The 23,424-nt window shown below is 47.4% G+C and overlaps 1 protein-coding gene and 1 long non-coding RNA gene across 3 annotated transcripts in view; one reads left to right on the top strand and one right to left on the bottom strand.

Annotated features, from left to right (window-relative positions):
* Positions 1-16,326, bottom strand: part of MYO5B (myosin VB) — a 333,083-nt gene extending 316,757 nt beyond the window's left edge. Inside the window, exon 1 of one of the 2 annotated variants that reach the window (XM_055559254.1) lies at positions 15,566-16,326. In XM_055559254.1, coding sequence (XP_055415229.1) covers positions 15,566-15,613 — 48 coding nt within the window. In that variant the 5' untranslated portion in view covers positions 15,614-16,326. Of the gene's footprint in view, positions 1-14,459; positions 14,775-15,565 lie in introns of those variants that run through there. The other variant, XM_055559253.1, reaches the window with a different exon arrangement.
* A 30-nt stretch (positions 16,327-16,356) lies between these two features.
* Positions 16,357-19,248, top strand: LOC129635990 (uncharacterized). Its single transcript, XR_008706577.1, has 3 exons — positions 16,357-16,649; positions 16,733-18,651; positions 18,897-19,248. It is a non-coding gene; the product is annotated as an uncharacterized LOC129635990 (long non-coding RNA).
* The last annotated feature ends 4,176 nt before the right edge of the window (positions 19,249-23,424 follow it).

A 23,424-nucleotide genomic window follows, 5' to 3' on the forward strand; every position in this document is an offset into this window, starting at 1 on the left:
CTCCTCCAGCATGAGGTTCGTGTCTTCACCAGGCAGAAGAGCACCTTCTTCTTGTGCTGCTTCACATCCTCTGGTGAAGACGACTTACACACTTTCACGTCACTGAACACTGTGATGACGCCACAGGCAGCCTCGTTGGCGACCACGTTTCTAGAAGTGAAGGGGAAATAGCGAAGCGAGCCAGAAAAGACAGGAGCCACTGCGGCCGCTGCTGGGATCAGACTGAACCAATGTCCTTCTTTTCTAAGGCCGAATAATATTCCGTTGCATGGATTTGTCTCATTTTGTTTATCCACCCATCCACGATGAACACCACCTTTCGGCAACTGCAAATAAGACTGCTCTGCCTTCCTTTCTCATCCTGCCTGATGCACAGCAGCGGTGAGAAGCTACCCTCTCACCAAGGATAGATGGAGCATCCTTCCATCTACTTTCAAAAGGGCCTTTTAGGAAATTAGGTGGAATGGGCTTTCCACTTGATTTTTTAAATCAATAGGTATTTATTAATGCTATTATACTTCTCATAACATTGAGGCAATCATACAACCAAGTTAGGCAATTATACAGTTATATTAGAAACCATATATATTTAAATGGGACTACAAATTAGTGTCACTAAAATTTTGGTTAGCCTTTTTAACCAAACAAACCAGAACTGCTACATTCAAGTGAGTATCTTTCTGACAGGGGGAGGCTCTACGCAGATTCATCACCAAAAACATCTGAAGCCTGACTACTCTTGAGGTCAACAGCTAGTAAGAGGCCGCACAAAACTGTCATCTGTACCTGCAAGTCACAATTTGTCTATAACAGAAATGTAAGCCAGTGATTTCCTGCCTTACTCAAACAGCTTCATTCTTTCAATAACCCTTGGAAGTTTCCAGCAAACAAAGCATACCTTCCAGGCAAAGGTTCTGCCTTCCATACAAAGGAAAAAGAATGTCATCAGATTTGAAGCCAATTTCAGAACTACTGATGAGCTCCAGTATCCTTGTATCTCTGCCAAAGGGAATATACTGAAGGAAAAACCATTCATTCAGATAGGCTCTGATGTGTTAGTCATAAAAACCACATTTTAAGGGTATTCTTATCATTTTGGTGCGCACAGCTTCTTACATAGTTACACACATGTACACACACCATTAAAAAAGCAAGCAGCAAAGAAACACTAGTTTGTGGCTAAGGAGACATTCATTTTCCTTCTTATTGTTCTTCAATGGCTAAGTCATATTCGATCCTTTGCAGCCCCACGGACTGCAGCACACCAGGCTTCCCCAGGCATCATTTTCCTTATTTCACAAATAAACATCAGCTCTTATTAGCAAGTGCAGGCAAATTAAGAATGTGATTAAATCTGATGAGACAAGATAAAGCAGTTTATCTCCTTTTAATGCAGGAACACCTCCTTACTACTTATTCATACACCAAATGAACTACTGGACAGGAAGAGCTCAAGGCCAAAGACTACTTTGCAGGGGTGGGCTATGACACACATCACTGCAGGTAGGAGGTGCTCCGCGCAGGTGCTGGCCGAGGGATGCACGTAAGATGGTCTGAATCTTCAGCTTAAAACTGAGTATCATCATTGTTCCTGTGGAGAGAAGCTGACTGAAACAAACTTGATCTGATTTTTCTTCCCTGATTCACTGTTGCCTGTTTTGAAAGCCACCTGCTTTTTTTTTGATCTTGAATAAAGGATGGAAATTCATATTCACCCCCACCCAATCATGCAAATATCCATGAGTCTTGGTGAGATTGTTAATAAAAACTTGAGTTAACTGAAAAAAAATAAGATTATACTTATTTTTTAATTGGACAATAATTGCTTTACAATGTTGTGCTGGCTTCTGCCATACAACAATGTGCACCAGTCACAATTATACATATATGCCCTCCCTCTTCAGACCCTCCTCCCTCCAAGATTATACTTTTAAGGTAAGTGATAGCCTTCAGAAGGCAAAAGCAAAAAATGCACGTCATCAGAATTGTGTAAAATTAGGGTATTCAAAACCAAGGTAGTTACAGTGATATAAGCTTTCATAGCCACAAATGTTGCTTTGCTGCTAACCCATGTTCAAACCTTGTGATAAGCCTTTGCACACAATGATTTAAAAAAAAGAAAAACAACATTTAATTATCTCCTAACAGGGCTCCACATTCCATAGATTTAGGCAAGTGCCAGAGGAAACAGATGGGCTTTCCACCGGGTACTCTAAGCCAAAAGTCGTGCCAACATAACAGCAGATAGCATTACAGTCCAGGTGGTTCCTTGGTGAAGAGACCTTTCCTCGAAGAGCCACGGCCTGGAAACAGTGAGGGAGTACAGGTGGTCTTTAAACCAGCTCAAGGGCATTTACTGAGTGCCTACAGTATGCCAAACCCTATCCTGAGGAACGTGAAGGATGTGAGCATAAGCTTCAACCTACATCTTCAATGAGAGCAATTGTGAAAACACACAAACCCAACCATCCATTGCATGCACGTAAGAAAACACAGTGAAACACACTCTAAAATCACCCACAATCTCAAAGCTTTTTTAAATTTGGCTTTATAATTCATCCTATTTTCCACCAAATCACCTTTTTTTTATATAAGTAACTGATGAAGCACAGTAACGAAACGAATACCCATGAACTAGTCAGGAAATTGAACGGCCCGCTAACAATGCTGTTCCCACTCCTGCTCCCCCAGCACCCCCACCCTCCCTGGATAACTACTATTCCAGCTGCCCTTTCTCTATTCAAGTTGCCTTTTCCCTCATTCCCACTCATTTTATCACATGTATATCCTTCACCAACACTGTGCATTTTGATTTCAGAAATCCATAAAAATGGTATCGATTCTGCATAAATTCCTCTCTGAAGCCCCTAAGCTGTGCATGCGTGCTCAGTCACGTCCAATTCTTTGTGACCCCATGGACTGCAGCCCACCTAAACTGAGTATCACATCAAGTCAGGTAGCATGTTCTGAGAACACTTCATAACACTGGTGGGACTGCACTGGGCTCTGGATGGACAGCTGGCAAAAGGAAGTTAAACCAGAGTCTAAACTGAATGTCTGGGGCACACAAAGGTAGTTGAATACAGTACCATTTACTGGCTCAAACATCTCTCCTTTCATCCTTCCCCGCAACCCACAGCGTCCAGGTCACTATACAGTGGGCCTGACGTCCTGTTGCCCAGTACCTTTTTTCTTGTGGAGGCTCTTAAGCCAGGGGACCTGAGCTACTCAGGGCTGACGAGATTCTAAGCCAGGTCTTAGAATTCCAGGCAAAAGGCATCTGGGCGTTCTTGTTCCTTTCAGGATTTCATGCCACTACGTGTTTTGAGCTTTATAAAGGCAACAGCTCTACAGGAAAATCATTAAGTATCAGCCATGATAGACCTCTTCAGTCCTCTCCGAACTTCAGCCAAGGAGAGAAAAGCCTGCAGGGGCCACGTCACTGTTAGAATCACTCAAAGGAGGGTAACCGTTTACCAGCCCTGGAATAAATTTTAAGACGAGCGTTATGGGCCATTAACTTGGAGCTCAGATGTATAAGCTTAATCATTCCCACAGCAAATTAGCAAGATCTACCAGCGCTCATCTACACCGGGACCCACACAACTGGAGGAACTCCTTGCATCAAATCTAAAAGCACCGTGGAGCTCCCAAAGAGCTTAAGTCCCTGATAAGCACCTGAAGTTATAATAGGAATCCTGGGTCCTGGATGCTGGAGGAAGGGCCTTGTCTCTGATGGCCAAGCTGACATCCTGAGTGAAGGGGAGTTCATTTTCCAAACACCCGTTCAGACAATAGGCAGTGAGCAGGGCACATCCATAAATGAAAACCTTCAACTAAGTCGGGAGGTGGGAGAGAGCCTTTAGAAGCCTCAGACCTGCTTCTCTGGTCTTAGCCCAAAGAGGGAACGAAATGCCGACATCAAGTATGACAGGAAGGAAGATGTTCAGGAGGCAGATGGAGCCAGGAGGGAAAGTGCCTAGAAAGCAGACAAGTGTCCTAGAATGAAAGGAGGGTTAGATTTAAAACTGAATACCATGTGTAAAGCAGATATCTATTGGGAAGCTGCTGTGTAATGCAGGGAGCTCAGCTTGGTGCTCTGTGATGACGTGGAGGGGTGGGGTGGGTAGGGGGCATATACTTACGGCTGATTCATGTTGTTGTGCATTTACAGCATTGTAAAGCAACTGTCCTCCAATTAAAAATAAATTTTAAAAAATCTAAATAAGTTACACTAATTGAGTTTCATTTACACTTTCTGCTTGTTACATTTAGCCCTTTTTGAAGATGTGACCCTCCCCCTTCTTCGGGGCCTGTATGGCCTGCTGCTGCTGCTGCTGCTAAGTCGCTTCAGTTGTGTCCAACTCTGTGCAGCCCCATAGATGGCAGCTCACCAGGCTCTCCCATCCCTGGGATTCTCCAGGCAAGAATACTGGAGTGGCTTGCCATTTCCTTCTCCAGTGCATGAAAGTGAAAAGGGAAAGGGAAGTCACTCAGTCGTGTCTGACTCCTAGCGACCCCATGGACTGTAGCCCACCAGGCTCCTCCATCCATGGGATTTTCCAGGCATGAGTACTGGAGTGGGGTGCCATTGCCTTCTCTGCTGTATGGCCTAAGGAGAGCCAAAAGACAGAGTTTTTCCTTCAGGGAGCACAGTTTTAAGAAGCACCAGGATGCATGGGGCTGAGAGTGGTGGCAGCAAAGGACTCGAGCAGCAGGTTTCCCGAGGACAGAACTATGGGTCAGACCACCTCCCTTGTTCTGTACTCAGAGACCCTCCTTTCTCCTTTCTCTCTGCTGCTGGGGGCAGGGCAGTGCCAGTGGAAAGGACCCTTCATGTCAGGGCCTCGTTTATGCACAAATGACGTTCCAGACCCAGCTCAATGGAACAGAACCTCATGGAAGGCAGCAGAACCTCAGAGTGGTCAGGCAGCTGGCGTGGGGGTAGGGGGGGTCCTAGCCTCCTACCCAGGAGGAGTGTAGCTCTGGGCAAGTGAGGCAGAGGTCCCTTGTTAGTAGATGAGGATGATGGAGGTGCCTACAGCATAGTGTTATTGTTAAATGAGTTAACATACACCTTAGAAATGACCTGGCTCAAAAGCAGTTGATAAACATCAGGTAACATAACTAGTGGTTTCCAACTTAGAGCTCAGAGATGTGTAAGCTCCTAAAAAGTAAAGGGGAAACTCATGCCAAAGTACCTTCTTCAAAACACATATTTGTAATATTTCATCCTGAACATTCTGGTTTCCATGACTTCCCACATCTAAAAATGTAATCATTTAATAAGCAAAAATATAAACAATGTCTTAACAGAGGAAAATCAGAGAAAACCACAAATGAACACACCAAGCAGGTGGAAAGACGCTTGACCCTCCAATGAAAGTCAACTTTAAACACAGTTCAAACGTTTAGTCTCAGTTTAGAAAGAGGAGGCTAGCGCCAGGGAGGTGTGAAGAAACAGACTGTTCTTTCCTACAGATGACCAGCCTTATCAACGAAGACCTGGAAAAGTGCATGCCAGCACCTCCACCTTCAGGCTCCTATCCCAAAAATACTGAAAGGTTCCAAGAATGCTCTGCAACATTTTTCACAGTATCAAACGACTGGAACCAATTAAACATTCATCAACATGGGAATGGTGGAAACCATAACAGCACAGCAAGGAGCCCTGTTATGGAGCCATTAAGATGGCAAACTCATCTTCACATGCTGCAGGTGAAAAGGCCATAGTAGATTAAGATTTAAAGTAAAAAAACAGGATCATGCCATACATATAGGTCTATATTGACTGCATCTTGACTGCATCATGCATAAGTCTAAAGCAGTACCAGCCCAACAGAAATGAAGCAAGCCACGTGTGGAAGTTTAGATTTTCCAGTAGCCACATTATATCCAAAATATTATTTGAACACTTCATCAACATAAAGAAAGCCTAAGTGAGACATTTTACATTCATTTTTTGTGCTCAACCTTGGAGATCTGGTGTGTACCCATCCCAGCTTAGGCCAGCCTCACCCCAGGTGCTCAACAGTCACGTGTTACTTACTGGATTTACCCTACTGGACACGGTGGGTCTGGCATACGTGTACAGTTAACAGGAGCTCTCTGGGAATGGGATTACAGAGCCCTTGCCTTTCCTGCATTATATGAATGGTTTCAATAATCATTTGTATTAAACAAAAAAAAATAAAATAAAAGAGCATGGTGAAAAATTGCTTTAATTTTCCTTGAGAGCTGTAACAGGAGACCAGACAGCACAGCTTAAATTTAAAGCTTCTTTCAAACTGTTTTTGCTCTTTCCCCAGGAGGCCGTGGGGATGGGAACCTTTATCCCCACACCTTGGTTCTCTATTCCTCAGGTAGTTCCATACTTGCAGAAATTCTTCCCTTTCTCTCTCTTCTTACAAACAACATCCCTGCCAGATGGGTTGAGAGAGGAAGCCAACATCTGCACCATCACTGAAGAGGGAAACAAGCTGATGAACAGTTGCCAAGTGCAGACACTGTGCCAGACACTGTGCCAGGCAGGCACTTCACCTATGTCTGATCACATAATCCTGCAATAATCTTATAAAGCAGGTACCATGACAATTTTTCAGATTAAGAAATCAAAGCTCAGAAGGTTATCTGCTCCAACATGTCAGAGCTCAGAATGTGTAACCACACTACCCATATGGTCCATGGAAAGATTGTGGCCACAGAGCCCGAGATCGCCCATCCCAAGGTCATGATCTTATCTCTATTAAAATCATGCTGTAAGACAACTGTATTTCTAAGAGGAAAGCAAATCCCAGGCATCTTTTATTTGCAAGAACGTCAAAACCTCACATTTCTCCTTTAAGCTTGTTCATACATCCTCAATGTAAATATTTCCACTTAGACAAACCACTGTCATTCCAAACTCAATGTCAAAATCAGGCATCATCCTTGCCTTCTTTATTTCTGTCCATCCTCATGGTGGAAACTTCAAGGTCATAAATGACTCTTCTTCCATTGCCTGTATAACCAGATGTTTGAGTTCTAACCTGAGTAATCCCTAAATGACTATAAACAAACAGTGATAAGCACACCAGGCACCCAGATCTTAGTTTCTAAATACCAGTCTTCAATAAAAGGGAACTGACAGACATCACCTTAAACAAGGGATCAAAGTGACACCACCTGCAATGAGACACGGATATCACAGATCTCCTGAGTCAGTCCATCTCCTGGGAGGAAGGCACGCTATTTCTGCTGTGTTCTTGCCCAAAATTTATAACTTCCATCTAAGCATGGGAAAACATCAGACAAACTCAAACTGAGGTTCATTCTACAAAATAGCTGACCAATGTCAAGGTCAAAAGAAGAAACTGAAATTGAGGTCTGACACCAAACAGAGGAGACTAGGCAGCTGTGGTGCTAAACCCAACATGGAATCCTAGGTGGGCTCCTGCCAGGGAAGGCCGGTAGTGGGAAACCTACGGGCTTGTAGACAAGCCTGCAGGCAAGTTAACAGCATTGTACAAACGTTCAGCTCCTGGTTTCAGTGATTACAATGTACTTATGAGGTGTTAACATCATGGGAATTTGGGAATAAATACACAGAAACTCTGCTATTTTTATAACTTTTCTATAAGGCTAAGATTTTCATAAAGAGTTTTTAAAATACTACATGGACAAGCAGTTGGATGACATGGACAAGTCATCCTTGTCCATGCTTAAACTCACTCTACTGTCTCCTACTGACGGTGCTATTCCCAGTCTCCACGTGTATCCAATACCTATTCATGCTTCCAAGCCCACTCAGGCCCCACCGCCCACTTGACCAACACCACTACAGAACATCTGTAGCTGTGAGTACCTGCTCTCCTCTCATGGCACACGGGGCATGCTGGCTTGTTAACTTTGTGAATTTAGGTTTTATTATCCAACGATGATACAAAATGTGTCTAGACAAGAACATCAGAGCACACACACATAACTCCTCTCACTTTAAAATGGACTGCTTTTTAATGTGGTTCCTGGGAGCCTATTGAATTAGAAAACAGAGGTCATTCAAACCTATCCAGGTTTACCCTGATGATTCCATATAAATAGTGACACTCTATCATCCAGAGAAGGTGGTGTGTAGATTTATATATTATAAACAGTTTAGTTTATCGCTGTCTTATCATAAAAAATGACAGTATCAAACACACACACATGCATGCCAGAACTTAGAATGTCTATTGAGTTCTACTCAGAGGAGCCCTGGCCTTCCAACAGCAAGAGAATGCCATCTTTCTGTTGAACAAAATAAGCACAGTAATAGACTCCAACCAGACCTGGAGCTGTCAGAAAGTCTAATGGGTGGCTATCATGAAGTTAACGAAATGAAATATTGTAACACATCAACAAAAAGGAAATGGGGAGAAGCTAGCAGCTGAAAAGCAAGCTCTATCACAAGGCCCAGATGGAGAGACCTGGTGTCAGCACGCAGTTACAAGGAAGTTCACACCCAGCAGGACGTCAGCGTGTCAGCGGTGTCAAAAGCGGCGGGGGCAATCTCCCAGATAACGCCCTACTGGGCATGAGGCAGAGCACACTACACCCAGTGGAGACTCCCAAAGTGTTTGGTGCAGCCTCTGATGACACCACCCTAATGGCAGAAAGCGAAGAGGAACTCAAGAGCCTCTTGATAAGCATCAAAGAGAGTTAGAAAGCTAGCTTAAAACTCAACATTAAAAAATGAAAGATCATGGCATCTGGTCCCATCACTTCATGGCAAATACATGGCAGGGAAAAGGGAAACAGTAACAGACTTCATTTTCTTGGGCTCCAAAATCACTGAAGACGGTGACCACAGCCACAAAAATAAAAGACGCTTGCTCCTTCGAAGAAAAGCTATGACAAACCTAGACAGTACATTAAAAAGCAGAGACATCACTTTGCCAACTAGGGTTCTAGTCAAAGCTATGGTTTTTCCAGTGGTATGTATGGATGTGAGTGTTGGACCATAAAGAAGGCTAAGCACCAAAGAACTGATGTCTTTGAACTGTGGTGTTGGAGAAGACTCTTGAGAGTCCCTTGGATGGCAAGGAGATTGAACCAGTCAATCCTAAGGGAAATCAACCCTGAATATTCATTGGAAGGACTGATGCTGAAGCTGAAGCTCCAATACTTTGGCCACCTGATGCGAAGAGCCAATTCACTGGAAAAGACCCTGATGCTGGGAGGGCAGAAGAAGGGAATGACAAAGGATGAGATGGTTAGATAGCATTACTGACTCAGTGGACATAAGTTGAGCAAATTCTAGGACATACCAGAGGACAAGGAAGCCTGATGTGCTACAGTCCATGGGGTTGCAGAAAGTCAGGCACGACTGAGCAACTGAACAACTGCTCTCCAGGATCTCAGCCTAATCAAGGAGACGTGGCATGACACAGAAACTATCAGAGCAAGCCTGCTCAGTGCACACCGGTTACAGGCAGGCAGAGAACATGCCCTGGTTATGAACTGGTTAACAATCCACACGCAAACTTGGGAATTCCTTTTTTTTCCATGCCAAGTTTTAAGATTTTTTTTTTTTAACTTCTTATTTTGTACTGAGGTATAGCTGATTAACAATGTTATGACAGTTTCAGGTGAACAGCGAAGGGACTCAGCCATACATATACATTGATCCAAACTCCCCTCCCATCCAGGCAGCCATGTAACACTGAGCAGAGTTCCCTGTGCTATACAGCAGGTCCTTGGTGGTTACCCATTTTAAACAGAGCAGTGTATACATGTCCATCCCAAACTCCCTAACTATCCATTACCCCCATCCTTCAGCAGCCGTAAGTTCATTCTCTAATTCTGTGTGTCTCTTTCTGTTCTGTAAATAAACAAACTTGGGAATTCTGATGGTCATCAGCAGAGCCAAGAAGGGCCCACTGGGTTTGCATGCCCAGCTGGGCAAGGGGAGAAGAAACGGAGTGACAGCTAGGGATGGAAGGAAAGCAACAGGTGAGGCAGAGAATGAGGCCGGGAAGGAAGGCGGGAGTGTGGGACATGGAGCCCTGAGCAGCCAAGAGCCCTGGAGCTTCTCAGGGCCCACCCGGCCAAGCCACTGCAGGGCTGGGGCCAAGCCACTGCGGCGCTGGGTTCATCCAGGTTCCCCACGTCGGACTCTGGGATGAGGATCCCTGTCTAAAGGCTTGATCAGGCAAGGCTCTCGGGAAAGGGGAGTGGGGCCATGAACTGGGGGAGGGAAGGAAGCCCCCCAGGGGTGTGATGGTCAAGAAAGTCCTGAGTGGAAGCACTTCTGCTCAGCCTGTGCAGGAGCTCTGGAAACAGCGTGGGCCTTGTGGAGAGCCGCCCTGTTCCCAAGGCCGGGGAACTGGGAGCTACAGCTCTTAGATGCCTGTTGGTTAAAGGACTGTCCCCCGTGGGGGCAGGAGGGACATCACTTCTCAGGCTCCAGGAAGCTTTGACAGAGACCCAGGAGCTGAGTGCTGGAGGAAGCAAGTGCCAGGCAGCGCGCAGGGGGCGGTCCAGGGCAGACGAAGAGCACAACAGCAGCAGTTCGTCAGGCCCTCATATCTCTACCAGTGGGCACCAGGAGAATAGGAGCCTCTTGCTGCCTTCCAGACCGATACCTGGAGAAGCCTGTGTCACCCGATGCACAGGTAAGAGCCAGTTCGAGACCACCAGCCCAGAAGCACAAGTTCTATTTTCCAAAGGACTGGCCCCAAAATAGCGCCCTTCATAAAGGCCCCCTGAGCTCAAAGCCATCGCTGACACACACAGGGCGTGTCCACTAGTAAAGTCACTTCCTAGCAGCATTCAAAAGTCCTCTGCTCAGACACCACCTATCAACTAGAAGCCAGGCAGGAAAAGGAGTATTTGAAGGTGCTGGTGTCAGCCTGGTGATTTCCCCAGCTGCTCAGTTGGTCAAGAATCCACCTGCAATGCGGGAGGCCTGGGTTCGACTCCTGGGTTGGGAAGATCCCCTGAAGAAGGGAAAGGCTACCCACTCCAGTATTCTGGCCTAGAGAAGCCCATGGACTGTATAGTCCATGGGATCGCAAACAGTCAGACACGACCGAGCGACTTCACTCTCACTGTTGGTTAGCACCAAAGTAGCACGCTGAAGACCACATGATTTAAGAGAGCAGGGTTTAAATTTTTCATCCAGGATAACCCTCGTATAGAGAAGGGTTGCATTAATCAGCCTGAAAGAGAGGTTATGTATTTCATAGTTTAAAAACCAGACTATTTTCTGCAACTACCATAATCAAATCATGTTTACTATGCTTAGGCATGTTTGGACATCTTCCTGGGACCTGGGCTAATTTGATTTATAAAAGATTGTCTTTTCCTGTGGGTTGGAAACAAAGTACTAACACTTGCCACATACGTGCCACTTGCGACGAGAGCCCATCATTAGCTCCACCTTTCTGTACGGGCGGCTGGGGCTGACTCACCTTGACATCACCCTCGAAGCGTCAGACATGGACTCGCACTCTCTTTTCCCATTGAGGAAAACCTCAGAACAAAGAAAGCAATTTCTTAAAGGTGAGGTATTGGGTGTTCTGAAAACAAGAGTGCCTTTGTCATGGGAAATGCCCTCTACCAATAACTAAAATCATCTCTCCCCTCCCCACAAAAATTGCCACATATCATATAAGCCTCCAGTTGCAGAGAACAGATAGACAAGGAGAAGAGCAAGAAAACAGTCATGTGGAAGGAGGAGAAGAAAGTCTTTTCTTAGGTAACTGGGAATAGACCAATCTACCAGGTTCTTACCTGAAACTATTTACAGTACTTACAGGCTAATTTATACACTTAAATAAGCGTCTCACAGTCCAATAACAACATCTTATACCATGTCACTAAAGCAACAGGTATAATCAATAAAGGGCTCTAAAATTTCCATCCCACGCATAAATGCTGTTGGCATAATAGATCATTATTTCCATCATGCATAATATATTAAAGTGCGTGCCTGGACCCAGTGTTCCTCACATTAGAAAAGCCCACTAGCAAGTTAAAAATAAAAAAGGGAACATTGGCTACTTTGATAAATACACTAAAATAAACGAATCATCTTCCCCAAGAAACAAAGTGAATCTAAGTCACAGACACGGTTTCTCTGTATAATTTATGATTTCATATGCAGACTGAGACTCCAGCCTAGCGAGTGGGACGGTCATGGTGACCGTCTTTACTGCTCCTCGTAGTAAAACATAAGCGTGTTCAACTCTGCCAGAAAAAGTAACAGCTGCTCAAGATGCAATCTGGTTGGAAGCTACTGCGTGGGCCACAGAAAAATCTCAATTTGAGATTCATAAACCTAAAACATGATTAAGAACAAGAAACCCATTAACAGTGAGGTACAGTCCCCAGGCCTTAGGGAGAAATGCAAAGACTGCTTTTGGACTAAGAATGCCAAACCCTCATACCAACGGAGATACTTTTCTTAAGCACCTTGAGCGCCCTCCCAAGACCTTTTCTTCAAGAAGTGTTTTTGTCCTTTATTATCTATAAGTCAAGAGAGAGTACACTGGAATTTTAGCTCAGACTCTTACTAACTCATCATTTCTAATAATTAACGTGCAATATGTTCATTTCTAATTAAAAATCAAATTGAGTGTTTCCCCTGAAAAGTATCTTTAAAAGCATCCCAATGTTCTTGTTGTTCAAGATCAGGGCTCCAAAATTTAAGGGTTTATTCAACTGTCCATTAGCTTGTGTAATACAGCAATTAGTTATCATTTGATAAAGTAATATAGGATATGTGGCAGGTATATTCGGTTGAGTCACTCATTTTACTTGGGAGTACAAGCGGTATTTTCGTGCACTTTCGTAAGGTTCAGAGCTTTACACTCCAGATTTTTCCCTGCCTCGCTGGTTTTCAGCCATCCATTGAGGTGCCAGATAACCCGCTTCAAGAGAAGGACTGAAAGCTGAAGCTTAGAGGACTCCTTCCAAGACTCCCAGTGGTTAACAGGATGGGGCGCTCTTCCAAAACCAGAAACGCCAGAGAGTGCACCCCCCGGCTCCAGGCTCACACCCTGTCTTCCCAGAAGCGGTCTTTCATCAGCGATCGCGGCCGGCACCCCTGGGGCTGGCGGAGGTGCACCAGGTGAGGGCGACTCCGCCCCCAGCCCTGTTACAGACTCCACTGCCAACCTCGTGTCATCCGGGCTCAGCCCTGTCCACCCCCCCCCCCCCCCGCCAAGAGGGCGAGGGATTAGAAAAGTCCTCAAACGGAAAGGGGGCGGCCAGCCCACGGGGCTGAAGGGCTCGCCCAGGTGCGGGGCAACCGCGAGAAGTCTCCAGGTGAGGATGCGGAAGTACCTGTCCCTCCCCCGCCCAGACCGGTTGGCCCAGGCGCGCGTCCTGGGGACCACACAGGGGGGTGCGCCAGGCACCCCTCTGCACACGTGGACAGGTGGGCACCAGGCACCGCCGAACGAGTCCCGGCCCCAGTGAAGACAAACCGGCAGACGTGTCGGGGACATCCAGAACTCAAAAAAATATTTTAAGGGGGGATGGGGTGCGAACGTACAAAAGGCCCCCCACCCCCTCACCGTCCCCCGCGCCGGCACCAAGCGCAAACCCGAGGGGGCTCCGGCGGCGGCGGGCGCTGGGGGGAGCTGCGTCCCGTCTCTAACTTCAATCGCGGCAACTGCTGCGGAAGCCGGGCCGTCTCCGGCTGGCCGCACCTGTTCTCCAGACTCCGAGGACCGAGTCCCGCACATCCATTCTGACCTTGAGGACATCCTGGAAATCCCACACTCCACCCCGGGGGTCAGCAGTACTCCCACACCCTCCCCGCAGGGACTGAAGCCCACTCGGGGCCCGCCCGGAGGGGGCACCTCAAAATACCCACTCCGCGGCGGAGTAAGAAAGCGCTCCCCGCGCCCTCCCGAGGTCCCCCGAGCATCCTTAGATCCGCGGCTTCCCCACCCCTTGCCGCCGCGCCCCGCCCCGAGGTTGAGCCCCTACCTTTTCTCCCCACCCCGCAAATGGAGGAACACCCTCCCCCGAATTCAGATCCTTTGGCATGCGAGAGGGTCACCCCCCGAATTCAGGATTCCCCCTCTTTGGCACGCGAGAGGGTCGCCCTCGGAAGATCGCGCTGCAGAGCACCGAGGTGGGGGTCCCCAAGCAGGGGACCACCGCGGGCGGCGGGGTGGGGAGGGCGGTCCCCGCGGCCCGGACTCGGAGCCGGACGGTGCCGGGGGCTTCGGCCAGACTGCGCCGGGGCGAGGACACGTACGGCAGGGCGTCGGGGAGCCGGGGTACGGTCCTGGCTGGGGCGCTCCCGGAACAGCCAAACTTTCTCTGCCACCCGAAGTTAGGGGCTCGGAGGCGGCGCGGAGCTGGGAGGCTCCGAGAAGTCGCCGGCGCCCCCACGCCCCGGCTGAGCCGCGGGGTACCGAGCCTTCGCGGGCCGCGCGCCCCGCCGCCCTCCCCCTCGCGCCGGGCTCGGCGCGGCCCGCGCTCACCTGGCTGTAGAGCTCGCTGACCGACATGACCGCGCAGGCCGGGCCGAGCCCGGACGCGGTGCCCTGGGCGGGCGGCAGGTCCCGGCGGCTCTCAGTCCTCGGCCGGCCCGTCCGGCGCCATCTTCTGCCCGAGTTTCTCGGCTCTTTCCCCTCCTCGCCGACCTGCCCCGCCGGCTTCCTGGAGGCGCCGCGGCAGGCTCGCTGTCTGCGGGCGCGACCTTTACTCCCGCGGCGGCGGCGGGCGGGCGGGGGAGGAGGCCGCGGCGCCGCTCCCCGCGCAGGTATGGGAGGCGGCGCGGGCGCGCCGGAGGGAGCGGGCGGGCGCGCGGCCGGTGCGCCGCCGCCGCCGCCTCCTATGAGCCCTACGGGGGCCGGGCCCGCCGCCGCGGGGTCCCCGGGGCCGGGGCGGGGCCGCGCGCGGAGCGATCGCCGACCGCCCCCTGCCGGCCGCCGGGCGCGCGCGGGGCAGGTGCGAGCCCTGCACCTGCCGCGCGCGCTCCCCGCGCGGACTGAGACCCGGGAGGCTGGGCGGGCTCCCAGAGGAGATCAGGAAAGCAAAATACAAAGAGGAGGAAGAACCCGAGAAGGGAAAAGAGGAATAAAAAGGAGAGACGCCTGCGGCCGAAAGGCTTCATACATTTTTCCTGTGGGTTTTCCCTGGGCATTAACATTCCCATTATTAAAATTCAATTATAGGTAGCCTGTTAAAGACGATTTGGAGGTATTCGAGATTGCACCAAACAGCGCACCGCGCTGAAATCTGAGCGCAAGCAAAGTGGGAGTCGAAACTCTTCTCCACTTTTGCAGATTTCACCCACAGCTTCCAACTAGGCTCCCGGCCGCCCCACCGGAGAACTGTTTGCCTCTCTGGGAAACCTCACATTTTCCCCCTCCCTCCCTCTCACGCACACTCCCAGCCCCTCTGCCGTTCTCTGTCTCATTTACTTTGGTCGCGTCTGCCAGTGACACCCAGCAGCTTTGCGCTCTCTTCGGCTTCCAAAGAAAAGTAGAAATCTCAGCCAAAAAGGAAAAGAATTGGCAGGAGTCTGTAAAGGGAGAGCAAGGGCTGCAGGAGGAGACGCGGTCTTCTGGGTTGGCTTTGGTACCTGAATGAGGGATGACTTCTGAAAGCAGTTCTCAGCCAGAGCATCCATGTCTGCGGCTCTTCCGGAGTCCCACTGTCTGGCGGGAGATTCTTAGACCCATCCCGTTTAAGACCTTCTCGCTTGGAAAGCAGAATCCGCATTTAGTCCACCTGCCGCCCTTCTCAACCATGCCTCCTCAATGAGAATTACCTGGGGAGCTTTAACAGGTCCACCGTGAGGAACACCATTTGGCGAAGGGTGGGATCCCAGTATCTGAAGTTCCTCCCTAATTCTAAAGAATCATACTTCCAGGGTTGACCAGTGCCAATGACCTAAGCTTGGACGACTCTTCATGGATCTGAAAGGGAGCTCCTGTCCTGTCTCTCTCCCTCAAAAACCTGTCTGCAGAGTGTCCTTCCCTGTATTCTAGTAGTTCTTGAAGTGTGGGCCCCAGGGCCATTAGCATCACCTGGAAATTTTTAGAAATACAAAATATGGGGCCTCATTGAGGACCAATCAGAAAGGCTGGGAGTGGGGCTCAACACCTGTGTCTTCACATCTCACCGGGGCCCTTCCCTCTCAGATAAGAAAGTCTCCTTGCTAAGACTCAGCCCTAGTCTAGTCCCTCTGTAATTCACTGGTTCTCAACACTTTCTGCACGTTGGAATCACTTTTACAAACACAAATGCCTGGCTCTCACTCCCAGAAATTCTGATTTGACTTGTCTGGGGTGCTGCCTGAGCAAAGAGATTTTTAAGCATTTTCAGGTGGTTCTAATGACAGTCAAGGTTAAGTGTCTCTGCTTTCATTCCTTCCTAAGCGGTTCCCTCTCAACCCCATCCTATTGAAACTGCCTTCTCTGTCTGAAGCTTGGGGTGGGAACTGACTCTCCCTATGTTGTTGTCCCCCCCTTGGCCTCTATCATTTTTCTCCTCTTGTTTTCCCAGCTTTGCTAACCACACCTTCTTGTTTCTCTTCCTGAATAAAACTGTGGCCCATTTCCCAGATCTCAGCTTTCTTCTCAGCCACGCCCCCTATCTCTCCTCTTACCGCAATGTTAACTCTGAAATCCAGCTCTAACCTCTAGCACTTCTCCACCTGCCAGGTAGGCAATGCTAGCAATCCCTCTAAGCCCTTGGACCAACCTGAGACTCACGTGACCATCCTTTGTCCCCATCCCCAACCCAGGTCCAACTTTCTGGCTTCCATCATACCTGGCATGAATTAAAAGCTGAATTCATGCTGACTGAGCTGAATCACGTCCCTGAGGAGGCTCCTACTCTTGGCCAGAACTTTGTGGATGTCTATTGAAGAATTAATGCTTTTGAACTGCGGTGTTGGAGAAGACTCTTGAGAGTCCCTTGGACTGCAAGGAGATCCAACCAGTCCATTCTAAAGGAGATCAGTCCTGGGTGTTCTTTGGAAGGAATGATGCTAAAGCTGAAACTCCAGTACTTTGGCCACCTCATGTGAAGAGTTGACTCACTGGAAAAGACCCTGATGCTGGGAGGGATTGGGGGCAGGAGGAGAAGGGGATGACAGAGGATGAGATGGCTGGATGGCATCACCGGCTCAATGGACATGAGTTTGGGTGAACTCCGGGAGTTGGTGATGGACAGGGAGGACTGGCGTGCTGCGATTCATGGGGTCGCAAAGAGTCGGACACAACTAAGAGACTGAACTGAACTGAACGGAATCCCACAATCAGATATAGGCTTTCCCTCCTTGGAATAATAATAAAAACATTTGAAAACTTACTTTGTGCCAGGAAAAAGCATTTGCCAAGTGCTTTACTTCTGCAATCTTGTCTGAGCCTCAAAGCAACATTTTAGAGGAGGTTCAGATATTAACTCAGTTTCATAGGTGAGCAAAGTAAGGCTGAGGGTGCTGGCGAGATGTTCTAAGTCAGAAAGCCAGTACTGAACTCAAACTCTATCACACTCTAGAGCCTAAGCACCTGTCAGCAGTTCCTGAACCTTAGTGGGAATCAGGATGAAGGGGATGCCGGGGGATACTAATCCGGTTGGTCCATGTGTGTGCATGCTTATTAAGTACCCTAGATGGTATAGGACTCATACTTTTAAGAAGCACTGCTCTGTGTTCCATGGTTTCTCAAAGTAAAGAGAAGACACTCATTGTAAGTGACTTGCTCTCCTTCCTGACAGATGGGGCTTTCCATCACATAAAAATGAGGAAGAACTTTGAACTTCCAAAGCATTCATCTGCACTGCACCCTGTAATATGTGTGTACTAATATCCCTGTGTGTGTGTGCTAAGTCACTTCAGTCATGTCCAACCCTATGGACTGCAGCCTGCCAGTCTCCTCTGTCTATGGGATTCTCCAGGCAAAAATACTGGAATGGGTTGCCATGCCCTCCTCCATGGTATCTTCCCAACCCAGCGATGTGACCTGCGTCTCTTACATCTCCTACATTGGCAGGCAGGTTCCTTACCACTAGTGCCACCTGGGAAGCCCACTAGTATCACTGACTTCTCAACACTAGGCTCTAAGGCAGGAACAACACAGACCCATTGCCTTGCTCAAAATAGAACTCAAGAAATAGTAGGTGAATTGTGCTGGACCTAGTGATTTAAGTCTAGGAAAGGTGATGGGGTATCACTTCGATGGTTAAGTTATAAGACTGTGACTTTGTCTTGCTGGACTTTTCTCTGGCATTTCTCATATGTTTGCTCCCATGAAGCAAGCTAACCTATTGTGAGCTGCCCTATAGAGAGATTCACGTGACAAGGAACTGAGGGTAGCCTCAGACCAACAACACTCGAAAACTGAATTCTCCTAATGCTAAATGAGTGAACTTGGAAGCAGATTCTGCACTAACCAAGGCTTAAGACTTGACCTGAAGACCACAACCCCAGCTGACACTTTGATGGCAGACACGTGGGACACCCAGAAGCTGAGGATCCAGAAAAGCTGTGTCTAAATTAAACTGTGAGATAAAAAATGTGTATGGTTTGAAGCCACTAAGTTTTGGGATAATTTGTTATGCAGCAAGAGGTGACCAAGACAATCACATACAAAAAGTATCTTAGGTGATTGTCCCACTGGCACAAACTTCATCCTAGCAATTTCTCCCCTCCCCTTCTCGGTAGGTTGGTTTCCCAAATATTCCTACCTTCTAAGGCAGCATCTTCAAACTGTGGTCTGCGGTGCCCTAATTAATCCAGGACTTTTCAAGGAGCCACTAGTCCATAGTTTGTTTTAAGAAAATCAATTTCCAGATCCTATATGTCCAAACTAACTGGTAACTCTGAGCATGACTTTGACAAAACAAGCCTGCAGTTGACAGCTCATTCTGAGACGGTCCTTCTCTCTTCTTCTCTCACTTTGCAGAAGAAAGCACATTTCTCAGTCCTCCTGAGTGATGGGGTGGCCCTTTCCTTGGAAAGCAAGAGCCTCCAGGACATCAAACCAATGGACACTTGGAAGCTTTGGTGTTGAGAATGCCTGACTCTGACAAAGGGGCCACACGGTCTGGGCAGGTCGGGTGGTTTCCAATTCTGTTATCAACAAAACTGAAGGAGGAACTAAGCCATTGTCACCTGACAGGTTATTAACAATAATCTTTTGATGGATCACCATGTGATTTTTGGCAACTCAGAAGGAATTCAAAGAATTGAGGGACACTGTTCTAACAAAACTTTCTTTCCCGTCTATTTATTTTCGTAAGCAAATATAAAGCATTTATATCTATAACAAAAATACAGATTTTTGAAATTGTATAATAATACGATTTGTGATCATTCATTTCAGAATAGTTTTAATACTTGACCACTGCAAAATTTTTTAATATATTAATTTATATATATATTTTTGCTATAGATAAGTGTCATTGGTGGTTATTAAAGGAGTTTCTAGCATTAAAAATGTAGGATAAAATCTTGTAGGGAAAGCAGAATAAATTCAGATTCAAGGGAAAAAAAACAAATGATTTAAAGAACTTGTGTGGTTTTTAAATGGGCAAGGGAAAGTATCAAATTGCCATGGCAGTTAGAGTCCATTGGGTTCACTTAAAAGAATGATACAACAGTTTTATTTTAAGCTGACAATATCTAAAATATGCCAGGAATTACATCTTTTCCAACTACTTAAACTTCTTAAAATATTAGTTATTAACCTAAAAACATGGGAAGACATACATGGTTTTTCAAAATTCCTTTAGAGTTTCAGAACAAGAAAGTCTGAAGCCCACAGAAAGAACGGTGGTTTCTTCCACGACCTCCCAAATTAGGTCTTTATTAGCAGCTCAGGATTTAAAATGGTGTTAAGAACCTGATGCTGTGGAACACTTTCATCTTTGCAGTTTATTCACTGGTCATCTCCGAGTCCCTCTTCGGGCAGAACAAACTTTTTTTGCCTGTTCTGAGTTAGCACCTAGCTTGTGCAGGTTTAAGCCGGGACTTTTCTGTCACTGTTTGACAGGGAGAGACAGACGGAGACACAGACCCCAGCCTGGATTTCCCAGTGGCCACTCCTCCAAGGGGTGCAGGTGGGTGGGGATGAGGGTGGAAACCGTGCCATGTAAGGATGGTGAAAGACCACTGGGGTGTCTTGATTTGGGCATGGGAAGACTCTGGACGCTGAGGACTGGTGAAAGACACGGCTGTCATAACCATTTTCAAACACTTGAACATCTGTCATGTTAAAGAGGGTTAGGCTGGGTCTGCTGGACGGTGGGCTGCCGTCTATGGGGTCACACTGAGTCGGACACGACTGAAGTGACTTAGCAGCAGCAGCAGCTTGATGGAAGTCAGACCACGGGGAGAAAGTCTCAGGGTGGCAGATATCACACAGCCATCAAGAACAAATACAACTTCCAATGAAAACCATTTAAGAGAGGCATCTTGTAGAAAAGTGAGCTTGCTACCCCTGGGGGAATTCAGGCAGAGGCTTGATTATCACTGCCAAGGACGCTGTAGATTCTGCCGCTGGGTGCGGGGCGGGCTGCACCAGCCCTGGGAGTCCATGGTTGTGCCGGGTGACTGCCCCCCATACATCTGGCTCCTGACATCAACATTCAGAGCTGTTGCCGTGTATGCTGTATTGATAACCTCAATCAAAGAAAACCTCTGGCTCAAAGCTTGCTCCCGGGAAGACTGGACAACAGGGCTTTACAGCTCGGTTAGTCCTATGTTTCCTTTAGGAGGTTTTCATTTGAAGCTTGACTTTAACCCTAAATGGGGTGTCCTACTGGACATCCTGTCTGCTGCAAAATGGTTGGGTATTTTTCTAGAGGGAAAGCCGGAGAGAAAAGAGTGGAATTTACTCTTTCCCAGAACCTCCAACACCTCTGCTCACAGAAGCTGTTGCAAGACTCAAGAGCTTTTGAGTAAATAACTATAATGACAACCACCCCCCACCACACCTAGGATGGAGTGACCAATCTCTTGGGGCTTGGATGGAGAAAAAAGAGGAGAGAAGTGAGGTGGCGTGGATGGGAGTAAACACAAGGTAACTCCCGCAGGCCCGCGGTCTGAACGCCCCCCAAATTAACCCTGAGCCCCCAGTCCTCCAACCACTGTTCATGTCGGGTCACTTGCTCTCGGGTAAGCTGCAGGATCCCTTTCCAGGGACACAGTATAGTTTCTCCCTAGCATCTTGGCTTGGAGAAGGCAATGGCACCCCACTCCAGTACTCATGCCTGAAAATTCCCATGGATGGAGGAGCCTGGTGGGCTGCAGTCCATGGGGTCACTAAGAGTCGGACACAACTGAGCGACTTCACTTTCACTTTTCACTTTCATGCTTTGGAGAAGGAAATGGCAACCGACTCCAGTGTTCTTGCCTGGAGAATCCCAGGGACGGGGGAGCCTGGTGGGCTGCCATCTATGGGGTCGCACAGAGTCGGACACGACTGAAGCGACTGAGCAGCAGCAGTAGCAGCAGCAGCAGCATCTTGGCTCCCTCTTCTGGACACTTTTCCCAGCTAATTTTATTTTTGCCTTTTCTCTCGCTTTCAGTATTCCTTAATTTTCTGATCTTCCAAAGTCATAATGGGAAGAGCCTTAAAGAGATCAATTTCCAACCTTCTGATTTTACAAAAGAAAAAGCAAAGCTGCTAGAGGAGACAGAGCTGCTCAGAGTCACACTGCTGGCTGGTGGCTGGGCTGCTTTTGGCCGAGACGTTGCTGGGAAGAACTGGGAAGTGGATAGGGGTTCACAAGGCCCACTTTCATAGCAGAGAATGTCACTCACAATCGCTACACACCTGCCTTGCTCACAAAGCATACCCTTCACCCCCACTCACCCATTGATAAAATTGAACCATTAAACTGAGATCTTGCCATGGGGGGAGATTATCTTGTGTTCTGAGACTGAGAGGGAATCAGAGCCTGAGGTTGATCTCAGGGCTTGTATTAATTACATAAACCTGTGAATTCATAAAAACTGCCTGGAATATGCTATCTGTTTCCAAATTCTACCCATCCTCTACCTCCATGATTCTTGGGCTTGGCTGTACACTAGAATCACATAGGAATCACTTCAAAAAGGCTGATTCCAGGATCTCCAGCTGAATGGTCTTTTCACTCCCAGGCACTTCTAAAGCAGAGCTACCAAACCTCCACTCTTGGCCTCACCAAATGTCCCACCTTCTCTGTGAAGCCTTCCTCCACTATATGGATACACTGTCTGTATCTGTATTCATTTCGTTACCTGGGATTGACAATATCTTTAATATACTTTTTTCACTTTAATATACTTTTTATGTATATATCCTATGTATGATGAATTAATGTATGATGAATTAATATTCCAAGTAAATATAAGCATTATTTAAAATATAAAATGCTCACTGTCTGAATTTTTGACATACATAAAATTTAAAGACAGTTTAATATTTAGAGCTTTCAATTCTTTGCTAAACTCTGTCATTTCTATTAGGCAAAAATCTGCTTGACCAGATCCCATGATTCTTTGTTCTGAAGGCCAAAAGGCTTTGGTTAGAGACTTAGTAGAGACTCTGAATATGTACTTATTTTGCCTTTTAATTCCAGGGGTAGCTAGATAATTTGCTATCAAGAATTTACATCACAGGGTGGTCAGTTGGCATATCAGAAAAGGCCACATCCCATACACAGCCTGCAAGTCCTTCTGTTATTCACATCTCAGTCAATAACCAAGTCTCGGGTAATCAGCAACTAATGGACATATGAGTTGTTACAGGTCATCTCCCAGGAGCTCACCAAGGATAGTCCTTTTTTGGAATGTATAGGGTTTAAACACCCCAAGCCTGCGGACTTAACCCTTTCCTACGTGCTGTGCCGTGTTGTGCTTCGTCACTCAGTCACATCCGACTCTTTGCGACCCTATGGACTGTGACCCGTTTCTCTGTCCACGGGCATTCCCCAGCCAAGAATACTGGAGTGGGTTGCCATGCCCTCCTACAGGGGATCTTCATGGCAACCCTTTATTATAACAATCCCCAAAAGATAATTTACTGTTTTTCTTAATCTGGCTTTAATGAAGTTAACTCAATCATTAATAATTTCAAATCTACCTCTGGAAAAAATTAACTATTAAAGAAATACATTCAGTACAGTTCAGTCACTCAGTCGTGTCCGACTCTTTGCAACCCCATGAATCGCAGCATGCCAGGCCTCCCTGTCCATCACCAACTCCTGGAGTTCACTCAGACTCATGTCCATCGAGTCAGTGATGCCATCCAGCCATCACATCCTCTGTCGTCCCCTTCTCCTCCTGTCCCCAATCCCTCCCAGCATCAGAGTCTTTTCCAATGAGTCAACTCTTCACATGAGGTGGCCAAAGTTTCAGCTTTAGCATCATTCCTTCCAAAGAAATCCCAGGGCTGATCTCCTTCAGAATGGACTGGTTGGATCTCCTTGCAGTCCAAGGGACGCTCA

This window comes from Bubalus kerabau, chromosome 21, assembly GCF_029407905.1.
Source record: "Bubalus kerabau isolate K-KA32 ecotype Philippines breed swamp buffalo chromosome 21, PCC_UOA_SB_1v2, whole genome shotgun sequence".
Taxonomy (NCBI): Eukaryota; Metazoa; Chordata; class Mammalia; order Artiodactyla; family Bovidae; genus Bubalus; species Bubalus kerabau.